Here is a 13787-nt window from a genome sequence, read left to right as displayed (position 1 = left end):
GCCGCCCCGACCGGGACAGGCCGCGGCCCACGCGCCGGTCAGAAGGGAAACCGGCCCCGCGCCTGCAGCGTCGCACGGCCCGACCGCCCCCCGCCCCGTGGTCTGTCCCTGTCCTTCCCCCCCCGCCCCGTGGTCTCGCCCGCCCCGCTTATAAACATCCCGCGGCCGCCCCGCCCGTCTCTCTCTTCCATTGGTCAGCTCCCCATCCATCATCTTCTCGGACACGCCTCTGTGCGCGCTGACTGGCAGCACAGCCGCAAGAGGCGGTGCCTCCGGGCGCCCGAGCCGTCGATTGGCTGAGGGGCCGGGGGCGGTGCGATGCGGTGGGGTCGGGCGGTGCGGCGGGCGCTGCTGTGCGCGGCGGCGGCGCGGAGCCCGGTGCGGAGCATGGTGGGTGCGGCGGGGCCGCGGGGCGGGTGGGAGGGAGCCCGGCGGGGCGGGGGACGAGGGACGGGCGAGCCCCCGCGGGGCGCCCGTAGGTCGGTCGGGGCTGTGAAGGGCGCGGAGCCGCCGGCTGCGGCGGAGGGACGGGGATGGGGGCGGAGGGACCGAACCGCCGGTGCGGGGCCGGTCGGGACGCGGGGCGGGGAGGCGGGGGGGGGGGGCGGCCCGCCGCTAACGGCGCCTCGCGGTGCCGCCGCAGTGCGCCCAGGCGGAGGACTGGCGCTCGGCCAAGGCCATCTATGACTTCCACGCCTTAGACATCGACGGCAGCGACGTCTCCTTGGAGAAGTACCGGTAGGAGGGAGGGTCCGGGCGCCGCTCGGCCTTGGCGGGGGGGTGGGGGAGGAACGCGAGTCACGGGGCCGCGGGAGGCGCCGGGCGCTGATAAAGCCGCAGCGGGACGGCGCGTTGCGTAACGCGGGCGAGCGGCGCGTGAGCGGGCACCTTCCCAGGGGCTGCGTCTGCATCGTCACCAACGTGGCGTCCAAGTGAGGAAAAACCGCCGTGAACTACACTCAGCTCGTTGACCTGCACGCCCGATACGCTGAGAGGGGTTTACGCATCCTGGGCTTCCCCTGCAACCAGTTCGGAAAACAGGTGCGCGGGGCGCGGGGGCGGCGGGGGGCTCCCCCGGGACCCCCAGGACCCCCGCGGAGCCCCTCTGTCGCCTTCCCCAGGAGCCTGGCGACAACGCGCAGATCAAGGCGTTCGCCGAGAACTACGGTGTGAAGTTCGACATGTTCAGCAAGATCGATGTCAACGGGGACGATGCCCACCCGCTCTGGAAGTGGATGAAGGACCAGCCCAAAGGGAGAGGCACCCTGGGCAAGTGAGTGAGGACAGGGAGCTGCGGAACGCACCCCCCGAGGGAGGGAGAGGGGCAGGGGGCGGCTCTGGGCCGCTCCATCCGAGCGGGTGGCTGGGCTGCAGCAAGAAGGGATTTTTATGCCAAAATCTCACTGCTGTTTGGTTTTTTTCATCTCCTAGTGCAATAAAATGGAACTTCACGAAGGTAGGACACAGCTGCCGTCCCCCTGGCTTGCCTGGGTCGCACCCTCGCCCTCTGGGGGGCTGTGGGGAGGCCCTGGGGCACTGCGGGGAGGGGGGATCCTCACGCACGGTTGCCCTGGGTGTCAGGGTAGGAGTGTCCTGGGGGGATCCTGCGCTGCCCTGGTCCCTGTGCCTGGAGCCCCCTCACCTGGTTATCTCCAGCCCCATCCCAGAGGGGCAGGAACCAGCTGAGGGGGCAACAGGGCTGCCAGGGGCTACAGCTCCAGAGGCAGGACCTGCCCCCCAGCCCAGCCCAGCCATCATCCGCTCCCTGGGCTGCTCTGCCAGGGCTGCAGAGCCCGTGCCACAGCCGGACTCACTCACCTGGGTGCTGCTTCACTTCCACAGTTCCTCATTAACCGTGAGGGCCAAGTAGTGAAGAGGTACAGTCCGATGGAGGATCCCTACGTAAGTTGACTGCCGGCACGGTGTTATGGCTCTGCCTGTCCCATGGGAGAAGGGGAAGTGTGACAGTGCCAGCAGCTCTCTGCAGATGGCATCTGCAGGGAAACCCGGCAGTGTGGGCTGAGCACTGCTCCGGCGCCGACTCTGCTTCCGTGTCTTGGTTCTCTTCCTCCTCTGGCTGGGGGCAGAAAAGGCGCCCTGGGCTCTGGGGGGTGGCTGTGGCACCAGGGAAAGCGGGTGCCCTGCACAGGGTGGGTGGGTGGGACAGAGGGCGGCTTCAGGCATGTTTCTGGGGCAATGATGTTCTTGTAGCACAAGGCTGCTGTCTCGCAGGTGATCGAGAAGGACCTGCCTGCCTACCTGTAGATGCTCATCTCGCCCCTGCGCTGTCCCTGCGACCCGGCAGCGGCCGTCCTGCTGCCCATGGGCTCTTCTCGTCCAGCCCCAATGACGATCTGTCTTCAAGCCAGCTCGCTGGTGAGGCAGACCCGAAGATGAGGCGTGCACCTGCTGGAAGAAGGCTTCAGGGGGCCGGCGGCCGCTGCCGAGTAGCCCTTTTCCTGTGGGCACAAAGCAGGATCAGGTGTCCCCTTGCAATAAACGTGTTAGAAGTGACCGGCCGTGTCTGGCTGTGTGGCAGGGAGGGGGGATGGGGCTGGAGCTGCTGCGGGTGCCCGGCGAGAGCCCAGAGCTCTACGGGGAGCCAAGACCTTACACAACTCCTGAGCCCCGCAGGGATAATCCTCATTAGTGCTGCGGGGGATTGCACACAAATCCGGGGTCAGCCGGTGCTCCTGAGGGGCTCACGCAGGAAAAGCCGGAGCAGGAGGAAGGTGTGGGAGCCTTCCTCGCCCTACACCAACACCTGCCCCGATGAGGCAACGGGGTTTGTTTTTCTCTGAACGCAGCCGAAAGCTGATGGGCTTGGGCCAAGCCCGGGCGCTCAGCAGCACCCTTGGCCCCGATACCCCCCCAGGCCCCGATACCCGCCCCCAGCCCTGGCAGGGCAGCAAAGGGGCCAGTTCCAGCCTGGCAATTACTGCAAAACAAACCCAAGTCGTGCTGGGATGTGGTGAAATCCCTCACGTGTCCGGCAGCGGCGTGCAGGACCAGAGGTGCGTCCAGCCCCGTCGGGAAGGCTCGGCTGCAGCTTTCGGCGCCCGCAAAGGCGCAGCCTTGTCTGGCCGAGCCCGGGGAGGGCTGGTAGGGCTGGCATCACCCATGGGCACAGAGAGCTCGTGTTTCACAGGCACTTTGCTGTGCAGGAGCGGGGTCCAGGGGAGGTGCTGGGTCTCCCTCTCACATCCCTGGTCCCCAGCCAAGCCCCGCTCCGCTTTCAGCCCCCGCAGGGAGGTCTGACCCTCGCCACAAAGGGTGAAGCAGAGTGGGGAAGAACCCCAGGGTCCCCCAGGTCTGACCCCCATGTGCCTGCAGCCCAGCATGTCAAAGATGCCAGGAGGATCCTGCTCCAGCCTGCCTGGCCCCCTGGGTAGGGAGGCTGGTTTTGGGAGCTGCCCCACAGCCTGCTCGGCCTCGCCGTGAACTCCGTCGGCAGCGCCGCAACACCCGGCTGCGGCTGCGCAAGGAGAGGTACCGACTGCTCCTCCGTTACCAGCCCTGTGGCTCACTGCCATCCCATCCCATCCCATCCCGTCTCCCGTGGGGCCTGGGAGAGATGTCCCGGTGCCGCAGCAGCCACAAGTGCCGAAGCAGCAACAGCTGGTGCTGCGGAACAGGCCTGAACAGCGGCTCCTTTATCTGTGTTTTCCCCAGCAAAGCTGGGAAGGAGCAGGCTCTGGAAGGCCGGTGCTGGGCTGGCTCCAGGGAGCACCCTCCTCCGCACAGCCCCTGCCCGGCGCTTCCCAGGGAGAAGCGGGTGGCTCAGGACAGCAGCCCTCAACTGCCACCGAGCTGGTGACACAGGAGAGAAAACTCCAGATGCCAGTGGGGTGCTGGCCCTCAGCTTCCCTATCCCGATCCGAGTCCCAGCTGGGATCCTGGGGCAGGTCTACACCTCTGGAGAGACGGACAGACAGACAGAGAGCTGGGACTTACAGAAATCTCATACGTGGCTTCCTTTCCATTTTTACTGAGCAGAATGAAAAATTATCCTTCTGAGGCAAGTAGAAAATCCAGGAATTATTAGTCAAAGGCACATATTCTAAAAAAAAAATCTCTTTACATATATACATCTCAATTAATTATAAATACACATAGAAAAACAAAGGCAAACAACAAGCGGATTAAAAAGTGCTAACAAAAAGGTGGAAGGGAAGAAAAAAAAAGGGACTCATTTAAAAATCCATACGATCAGTAGGACAACTGCATAATAATTTAGTTAAAAGATACTGTTACATATTATTAACCCTGACGAAAACACAGGATCGGGGCAGGGAAGCGCTGCCTCCAGGTGCGCTCCGTCCTTCCCGGGGCCGGGCAGGGAGAATTGCATATTTTAAAATCACGTCGAAGCCAGCGGGGAAGGCTCCGGGTGACAGCGGGGAAGCGGCTGGCGGGAGAATTCCTCCTTCCTATTCCTGAGTTTAAGCCTCTCTGACCTGGGTTTTGGTGGCACCTTTCATCTCCTCGCTGAGAATTCAGCGGGCGCCGCGCCAACGCGCCCGGGTGAAGCCGCGGCCCCTCCGCGGGCGCTGCGGACTGGGACGTGTTTTAAACAGCGGGGGGTGTGGGAAGGGGAGAGCCCGGCTCTGCCCAGGGCTGGGAAAAGGCCGTTGTGGCACCCCGAGGACGCGGCGGTGCCCGGACAGCCCCGCGGTGAGCGCAGCTGCCGCGGGCAGAGCCACAGGAAAGCACGAACCGTGCCAGGGTGGGGGCGCGCGGGGGGTCCCCGTCTTTGGTGCTTACGTCGAGGTCAGGAGGTTTCCTGGAACACCGCGGAACGCGATGCCAGCGGCAGGGCAGACCCCGGCGGGGCTGCGGGAGGCGGGTAAGGACGAGTCCCCGGAACGAAGGGACCGGAGTGACCCCAACACGAGCCCACCCATGCCCCGCGTGGGGCAGCCCCGTGGCCCCCGTGTGCCGAGGAGGGCGGCTCCCACGTCAGCGGCAGCACCAAGGCTGCGGACGCCGACCCGAAGCCTCCCCAGCAGCAGACGGGGCGCTCGGCCAGGCCCTGAGCCCGGGGAGGACACAGGGGTCCGGGCTCTCCGCCTGCAGGATGGGACTCACCGGGCACCGTAAGGCTCCAGCCCCCTCCGGACTGACCTGTCGGGGCACGGGGGGCCCCGCAGAGGCCTCTCCCAGCTGCAGCCCCTTCCCCAGGTCCTGTCCGAGGAAGGGCCGGGTCAGCCAGAGAAGGTCTCGCATCCTTCCCCTGAAAACATCCCGGTGCCACTTCTAGGAAACACCTTGAGGGCTTGGGGCAGGGAAAAGAAACAGCAGAGAGGAGCTGGCAGAGCAGCTGCCAGCCTGGAGCATTCCCACCGGCTGGCAGTCCCCGCAGACTGCTCAGGTTAGAGAGAGAGCACAGAGGTTTCCCTGGGACCTGCCGAGGCGGGACGCTGCCGGGACGGTGGCGGAGGGGGCTGGAGGTGGTCCCAGTCCTGGGCAGGGGGCAGCTTGCCCGGGGGCAGCGGGTGCCAGGCAGCGCGGTGCAAAGCGGAGCTTTGCTCTTTGGTATCGGCGGTTGAATTTGCAGCACGAGCGGCGACACTGCGCGTCGCCAGGGAGCTCTGCCCGGCTGAGGACGCGGCGGGCAGGGCTGGGGGGCAGAGCCAGAGCCGGCCCGTGCCCACGGCCCAGCCAAGGACGAGCCCTACAGAGGAGGACCAGAGAGATGGCCGGGGGAAGGACAACGCGCGACAGCGGGAAGCCGGACGCGGCACGGCCAGCTGCAGCGGCCTCGCCAGGCTAAAGTGCGGGATGGGCTGGTGGGACACGCGGCCCTTCTGCTCCGGGGAATCCCGCCGTGGTCCCGGTGTGGCTGAGCTCTGACAAACTCATGAGCTCTGCCATCATACTGACAAACAGGGCGCGGGTGCCACCCGCTCCTGCTCTATCCCGCGGGGTTCAGGCAGCCCCAGAGGTGCCAGTGTCCCTTCCCAGGATGGGCACAGCGGGCACCGTCGGTTTTGCCTCTCAGCCCCGCGCAGTGGGACACTGGAGCCGAGCGGCTCTCACTGCTCTGGGACAGCGTTCCCTTCACCCCCACCTCCGGAGCCGGCGCTCCAGAGCAGCCTGGCGGTCCGCAGCAGCGCTGGGGCAGCCTGGAGGAACGCCGGCAGCTGCCAACGCAGCTGCGGTTTGGTCGGCTGCCTCATAGGAGGACGGGGTGCTCACCCTTCGGTACGGGACTGGCACTGCTTGCCACGTCCTTCTGGAGACCAGACACGTCCCTGCGCAGCTCAGGGGCAGCAGCCGCGGAGCTCTGGGGCAGGCGTGACCAGCTGGGAAACTCAGTAGTCTGCATGGGGACGGGCACGGAGGAGGGAGCGCCCGTGCTCCGTCCTACGCGGGCACCGACCTTTGAGCGGGACTCAAACACAGCAGAGACCGTCAGTCCAGATCAGCTGAGCTTGGCAGCCCTCGACTCCCCCCAAGCACATGTGATATACAAACCTATACATGCCTGACTGTATAGTATATATAAATAAACTTTAAGGATCTATAGTTTTTTTTTTTTTCTTCCCTCAAAACCAGAAAAGGGCCAGTCCAAACCAGTAGAAAAGCCGGGGCTCCCCGGCTCTCACCTCTGTGCCAAAGGACACGGATCCGCAGCGGCCGAGCGTGGCCCGGCAGCCCAGCCGGCTTTCAGAAGTCTGAGAAAGGGCCACTGAACTGGATCACGCTCTGGCGCTCCTGGGGGAGCATGTTCTCCTGGGGGGCCCCATTTAACGTCCTCAGCATGTCCTCCAGGATCTCTCTAAAATTGATATTCCCATCCTGCTGGATAAAATCCTCCTGCTGCTGCTGCAGTGTCTGCAGGGGCGGGTGAGGCAGAGGCAGGTGCTCGCGCAGCGCGGAGCTCAGAGGCACGCTCCCCTCCAGCACAGGGGCCGGGCCCTCGAAGGCAGGAGGGTGGCTGAAGCCAAAGGGTAGTCCGTGCTGCTGGTGTGGCTGGAGAACGGGCTCTGAGACCAGGCACAACGTGCCGGGCTCCGGGTTCATCACCACGTTGGGAATGCTGTTGCTGGGAGGGCTGTAGGTCAAGTCCAGGATCTCGTCGTGGTGCAGGGAGTGCCTGGGCAGGTGGACCCCCAGCCTCGTCGGTGTGAGGTCCAGGGACTGGGGCAGGATGTGCAGTGGCTGGGAGAACGGTGGGCTCTGCTCTTGGGCCTGGAGGAGCTGGTTGTGCTTTCGCTTCACGTTCTCATCCATCTGCTTCAGCTCCTCCAGCACCTTACGGACACAGCTCTCGGGGATCTTTATTCCTAGAGGAGGAACGTGCATCAGTCCCAAAAGCACTCTGGGGAGGGACGGGGCACTGTGGGGACAGAGGGTGGGCAGCAGCACTGGGGCCCATTTGCCAAGCACGTTCCCAGCCCGCTTCGCCCCTCGCCGGGCTGCAGGGCAGGGACACGGGACTGCAGCCGCGGCAAAAGCAGCTCCACGGCAGCCTCGTGGCAGACGGAGGGGACAGCTGGGGCCTGGCTCACACTCTCTGCCCAAACACATGCCGGGGCAGCCCCAGCTCCCTTCCTTCCCACGGGGTCACCTAAGCAGGGGGTGCTTCCAGACCAGGACACCACCCTGTTTAGGAAGGGCATTTTGGCACTGGGCAGCTGGACCCCTTCTTCCTTTTCCTAAAACACCCTGCTCCCCTTCCCCTTCCCAGCACTTCACCCACCGACTTGTTTCTTCTTCTCCTTGGTCTTGAGGCGGACGATCTGCAGGTAGCTGGTGCTGGTGATGTCTGCCATGATGCTGGCGATCCTGCTCCAGACGCGCAGCAGGGCCCCGCACAGCATGTAGTAGTGACGCAGGCGCATGCCCTGGAAGCACTCCTTCCCCTCCTGGATCAGCTTGCAGCTCCCGTTCCTTCCGTCCCAAAGCAGAAAACAACCCGAGTCAGCACAGGCTCCCATGGCAGAGCGGCATCCCCCACCCATGGCCCTTCCCCACGGCCACAGCCGGGACCCCCTCCCCACCGCCACCCCTGCCTCGGGGAGGGCAGGACAGGTTGGGGCCGCAGACACCCACCAGACAGCGTGGTTACAGTTCTTCAAGGAGAAGCCGTAACTCCTCTCCCAGTGCTCCTTGGCTTCCTCGGGCAGCACCTGCAGAAGAAACAGACACCAACAGAGATTTCCAACTGCCCAACACGCAGCTGAGACTTGAAATCCAGGGCTGGGAGTCGGGACACTCGGGTGCTACCACCAGCTCTGCCCAACTCACAACGGGGCTACGAGGAGTCGTGAAGGTCACAGTAAACGTCTTCCCAAAGCCACCCTTGCCCAGAGAAAGAAGCTTCTCCCTCTCCCCACACCAGAGGGCTGCAGCTCCCACCTACCCGTTGGTACTTCTTCTGCAGACTGTCCAGGCTCTCAGGCTGGCTTTGCTTCCCAATATTTGGCTTGTAGAGGATGAAGTTCTTCCCCCGGCTCTGCTCTGCCAGCAGACATGTGCGTTTGCAGCCTCGCTTCTGTTGGGGCAGAGCTGATGGTTACACTCGCAGCCTCTCTCCCCAAGCCCATATTTCTCTAAACCATCCCCTTCCCTCCAGGATGGAGGTTCTTGGAGGCATCTCCCAGCCCCCAGCAAGAGATCAGACATAGATCTCTTACAGCTTTAGCAGATCCTCTCCCGCTGGAGTCACCCTCCGAGCTGGGATGACACCCTGGCAGAGCCCAGGGACCCACCTTGCAGGAGAGGTAGAACCCATCAAAGGATCCCGTCAGTTTGAGTGACTTCTCATAAGCTTCCTCCCACTTTAAGCCTCTGTCGACGCTGATCTGAACAGGCACAAACAGAGCGATTCTGTAACTTCAGGGCGCAGGACATGTACATCAGTGTCTGCCTCACAAATCGCACCCTCAACACAAACTCAGAGCCGTGGCAGCCCAGAAACAGGCACTGCCAGAGCAGCCTCCCGGGCAGCCCCGAGCCCCTGGGGCAGGGCAGGGCCCCTCCTGCCTCCTGGTGTAACTCCCAGCATCAGCCACCTTATCATGACCACCACAGATGTGACACAAACACAAAGCCACGGGGCAGCGGGAGGGAACCAGCAGTTCACAGCCCCAGCCTGGGAAGCGCTGGAGAGGACTGGGCTGCAGAGATAGCTGTGCAGGCTGCCTACCTTATAAAACACGACCTGCCCGTCCTGTGGGTGCCCAGGGGTCAGGAAGACCTCCTTGCTCTCCTCGTAGATCTCATCCACTCCTGGGGCTAAATCTATAGCAGGAGGAAAGACCAAAACATGTGCCAGCTGTAAGAGTCACCTTCCCACACCACCTCCTCTCCCTGCAAGGGTCTCAGGGTCTGTGCTGTGTGGGGACACCGTAGTGTCCGAGATGGCCACAGCAACAGCACAGGCTGGAACAGCCATCAGTCAGCACAGGGAAGAACAAGGAACCTCAGAGGTGCAGCAAGGAGAGATTTGGCCACCCCTCTTTCTCCTTACCTAGGATGCCCATGTCATATTTGCCCTCCTTCTTGTCCTTTTCAATCAGATAGTCAAAGGTGTCAGAAAAATACTGGAAGAGCATGTTCTGCTTGTCCACCTCCAGACCCAGGATGCGGTTCAGGAACTTGGTGATGGAGCAGTCTGCAAGAGTGTGGTGGGTCGGGGAACATGGCACAGCTGGGGGGGATTTTTTCCCCCAGGAACACCAGCATGATCCCAAAGGCAGTCACCCAACAAGTCACCCAACGTCCCCTCCCGATGGCAGCGCCGCACTAATGCACAAGAGAGCAGCCCAAGGGCTGTTCCTGCAGGCTGTGGCCAGCTGCCAGGCTGCTGCACACAAACGTGTCCTGCAGCGTGGGCTAATCCCCACAGGACCCTTCCCTCGAAGCAAACATCCCGCCCCAGCTGCTCAGCAAAGCCCTCGAGGCTGTGTGCCGGTGCAGACGGACCGGCTGGGCCATGACATCCCCACCTCTTTCATTTCTCCCCTACGTTGGGCAGGAAAACCTTGACACGTACCCTTCTCCACCGAGACAGTGCCATACTTCATCTGATTGCAGCAAATCCCCACAGAGATGAGACCTTGCTTCATTTCTGGAATGGCAGAAAACAGCCTGTGTGTTTTGGGGTTAAGCCTCCCCGCCGCGGTCCCGCAGCGCTGCTTCCCCTCCGGCTGTGCCCGTGATTTCACAACTAAGTCTCTCCCAGACCCCCTTCCCCACGCCTGGCAGGGTGACATGCATCTGGGATGCCAGCTGCCCTGCTCACCAGTGAGCTGCTGACCCAGTGCTCCTGTTCCCTCTCTCTGAGGGGAGGGAACCTTTTCCTTTTCCTACGGGAAAGCTGGAGAGGGACTTTTTACAAGGATGTGTAGTGACAGGACAAGGGGCAATGGATTTAAACTGAAAGAGGGGAGATTTAAGTTAGATATAAGAAAGAAATTCTTTACATGGAGGGTGGTGAGGTACTGGAACAGGTTGCCCAGAGAAGTTGTGGATGCCCCATCCCTGGCAGTGTTCAAGGCCAGGTTGGATGAGGCTTTGGGCAACCTGGTGTAGTGGAGTATTTCTCTGCCCATGGCAGGGGGGTTGGAACTAGATGATCTTTGAGGTCCCTTCCAACCCAAACCATTCTATGATTCTGTGAGCTCCTGCTCCAGCCTGCTGCTCGGTCCTTCACACGTCCCAAACCTGAGACCGACCCGCACAGCACGACACAGCAGAAACCCCCGAGCCGGTAACGTTCTTACCGTGGAAGAACGCAGCCTCCCCTCTGTCGTAGCTCTTGGGCACAGGAACTCTGTTCTCCGTCTGGCTGAGGATGGTGGAGAGAACTCTGTCGAGCGCTTTAGCCCCGTACTGTGAAAGGAGACGAGTGTCACGCACGGGCCAGACTGACACCGGCAGCCGGCAGCGGACTGAGCGTCACGCAGCGCTTCTGCTGGCGCTGCAGAGAAAGCCATGGCCACCAGGAAAGGCCACCGGCCCAGCAGCCGTGCCCAGGGGGACACCGTGTCAGAGCCTCCCCTGTCCCGAGGGACCCAGGCACAGGAACCTGCATGCCCGCAGCCCGGTGCCAACAGAGGCCCCCGCGCCCTCCCGCTGCCCCGTGGGAGCGCAAACCCCCCGCCGGCGCGGGGCTCCGACGCACAACGCTGATTTTTCACTCGGGTCTGCGTGTCTGTGCGCCGCACACGGGGTGCAGGGGTGCCAGGCCAGATCCTGCCTGCAGATGCCAGCAATGATCCTCCCGGCTCTGGCTCCCACCAAAAGCACTTGCTCACTGCTTCAACCCCTCCTTGGCTGAGCCACTCCGAGAGAAGAGCTCCCAGTTACCTTATTCTCAAAGTTGTACTTGCTGAGGTCTCGAGATTCCGTGGCCCGGCGGTCTCCGTGAGTTAAGGCACCCTGGGAAGGCAGACCGAGCAAAAGGTTCTTACTTTTAGCTGTTGCAAAACACCAGAGCAGGATGGCCAAAGCCACGTCTCGGAAGAGGCCACAATAAGAACGTGCTGCGGGGAGGCAGCGTTCTTCTGGAATACTGAGACTTCGCCAAGTATTTGGGGATTTATCAGAAGTGAAGAAAAATGAAACAGAGCCAAATTAATTATTGTGTTAATTATTTCATCAGCTTTCTGGAAACAGATGGGTGTATGCTCCTCTAACAGTGGGGGAATTCCAGCATCTGGAACTAGGTTCTGCTTCCCCGAAAGCCCTCCTGATGCCTTGGTTACATATTCTTCACTTCCTCCCAAATCCCAAGATGCTAAAAGCCTTCTGCGTTCCACAACTGCAATGCCCTCAGTCAGGGGTGATGCAATCCCCCGTACTGGTGACGCTGGCCATGCCAGTGGGAACACTGAGATGGAAGCCCTTCAGGGAGAATTGGAACCGACACGTTCACCTCTTCGCTGCAGAGCACTTACCAGGCTTTCCAGACGTTTTGCCACGATGGATGCAAACCTCCTCTCCCCTGCCAGCTCAGAGATCAGGAAGACATACTCTGGAGCAGAAACTTGGTTCGATCGGTGCGTTCGACCTGCAGGGACATGAGAACAGAAGTGAAGGCAGAGGTTGGTACAGCCCGTCTGGTACGGGAAGGGACACGGGGCAAGAGGTAAGAGAGTCAAAACAACTTTCCATGTCACTCTTCCTGGTTTTCAAAGGACATCTCTCTTTGGGGGAAAAGACAGGGGCACAGTCGCCTTCATCACCCTGAGACCTTGGCAGAGTCGAGCTCATAGCCCTGACCCTCTGGGCTGAGGAGCGGTGCCCCAGTTTGAGCCAGGATGTGCATTACTGTGCGCTCACGTACCAAGGAACTAAGCACTGGGAACTAAGTCCCCACCCTACAAACCTCCCCAGGGTGGAACAGAACTCCCCAGGCACCCCTGGCACGTTCCGTGAGGCCACGCCGCTAATACGTAAGGGAGGGTTCCCCCTCCCCACACTGCAAATCGCTCCTGAAGCCAACACAAACCTTCCTCACAAGACAAATCAATCACAATCCTCTGCGTCTGTATTTCCATCCCGGTAAAACACGGGAACGCGGAGCTCTGCGCGGTGCTGTATCCCAGAGAGCTGCACACCGCTGTCCCGGCAGCAGCACGAGCCGGGTCGGGCGGCCGCAGGCACCGTCCCTCCCCAGCGCTGCCCGAGGCTTCGCGGTCGGAGCCACACAGGCACAGGGGACAGTGGCCACCACCACCCAGCCCTTACCGAACTGCTGGATGGCCCGGTCTGCGCTCCAGGGCAACTCCAGCGTCATGTGGACCCGGCGCTTCTGGTTTTTCACCCGTTTGTCTGCTTGGAGAGAGATACCTGAGCTGGAGGCCTCGGAGATTATTGCTACAAGCTAAGGAAGAGAGACAACAAGTGAGAAAGGGGAGTGAGGTTCCTGGACATCTGCAAAACTGCTTCAAGAAACAGCCCAAAGCACAACTCCCCTGCCCATGAGGACCCAGGACTCCTCGTCACCTCCCAGCAGGTCACACAGACAGACAAAGCTGCAGAACCTCGTCGGCCCAAGGCACGCGCACGCCAAGGCGCCCTCCCGTTCCTTCCCCTCTCAGCGCACCCGTTCTCAAGCAGACGTTTGGGGGTTCCCTTAGCTCGGACCCGACTCACCTTTTCCCCTTTCATAAAACGCTCCTTCTCCTTCAGGTTGACGTGGTCTATGGAGAGCCCTTGCTCCGCACGAGACTCGAACATGACGGAGCCGTCCGGTCGGCGAACCACCCGGCCCTTCCGCCCCGTCATCTGCACGTGCCGCACAGGAGACAGGCTGTTAGCAGAGGGGACAGACCTCCGCGGCGCAGCAAGTGATCTAGAAAGTCAATTCTCAACAGCCTCTCCAGATGGCCAGGAAGGAGAGGAAACCCTCTTCCAGCAGAAACCCCCTTTTTGCTGGCCCCTTTTCCTGTCTCCCAGTGTCACTGAAACACACTCTTGGTTGTGAGAAGTACCTCAGCCACGTGTTCCGGGCCCCCAAAGTGATCGATCAGCTCATCCAAGGTATTGAGAGGTAGCTCTTTGCCCAGTGCTTTTACTTTTGCGAGGAGGTCCTGCTTCATCTTTTCCACGTGTTCTAGCTCTCTCAGGCCGTGCATGTCTTTCTGGGAAGGCAGCATGTGAAAATTGCCTGCAAGGTAAAATGCAAAAGTTTAGAACTACATGGTGATTGCAAATCAGAGAGAGGAAAAACTGTTGAGCCAAAGGGCTTCTGGAGGCACCATCTGATGAGCAAAGACACCTTGACTTGCAGTATATGCTGCATTCCCTGTGTTTCCCCATTTTGGTGGGGA

The 13787-nt window shown here is 61.6% G+C and overlaps 2 protein-coding genes across 2 annotated transcripts in view; one reads left to right on the top strand and one right to left on the bottom strand.

The window, feature by feature from the left end:
• Window positions 1–318: 318 nt before the first annotated feature.
• GPX4 (glutathione peroxidase 4) lies at window positions 319–2514 on the top strand. Its single transcript, XM_086627541.1, has 7 exons — window positions 319–390; window positions 644–738; window positions 897–1041; window positions 1122–1273; window positions 1432–1456; window positions 1843–1902; window positions 2233–2514. The coding sequence occupies exons 1-7, from the start codon at window positions 319–321 to the stop codon at window positions 2263–2265; spliced, it is 582 nt and encodes a 193-aa protein (XP_086483667.1). The 3' UTR covers window positions 2266–2514.
• Window positions 2515–5770: 3256 nt separating this feature from the next.
• Window positions 5771–13787, bottom strand: part of SBNO2 (strawberry notch homolog 2) — a 59049-nt gene continuing 51032 nt past the window's right edge. Inside the window, 14 exon segments of the mRNA XM_086627824.1 lie at window positions 5771–7289; window positions 7706–7896; window positions 8059–8135; window positions 8369–8500; window positions 8718–8810; window positions 9155–9249; window positions 9479–9622; window positions 10004–10078; window positions 10734–10842; window positions 11320–11391; window positions 11910–12022; window positions 12703–12838; window positions 13111–13242; window positions 13449–13624. Of these exon segments, the coding sequence (XP_086483950.1) occupies window positions 6670–7289; window positions 7706–7896; window positions 8059–8135; window positions 8369–8500; window positions 8718–8810; window positions 9155–9249; window positions 9479–9622; window positions 10004–10078; window positions 10734–10842; window positions 11320–11391; window positions 11910–12022; window positions 12703–12838; window positions 13111–13242; window positions 13449–13624 (2165 nt within the window). The 3' untranslated portion in view covers window positions 5771–6669.

This window comes from Tauraco erythrolophus, chromosome 28 (genome assembly GCF_009769465.1).
Source record: "Tauraco erythrolophus isolate bTauEry1 chromosome 28, bTauEry1.pri, whole genome shotgun sequence".
In the NCBI taxonomy this organism is placed as follows: domain Eukaryota; kingdom Metazoa; phylum Chordata; class Aves; order Musophagiformes; family Musophagidae; genus Tauraco; species Tauraco erythrolophus.
The sequence above is the reverse complement of the archived record's forward strand: the minus strand, read 5'-3'. Positions and strand labels throughout refer to the sequence as shown.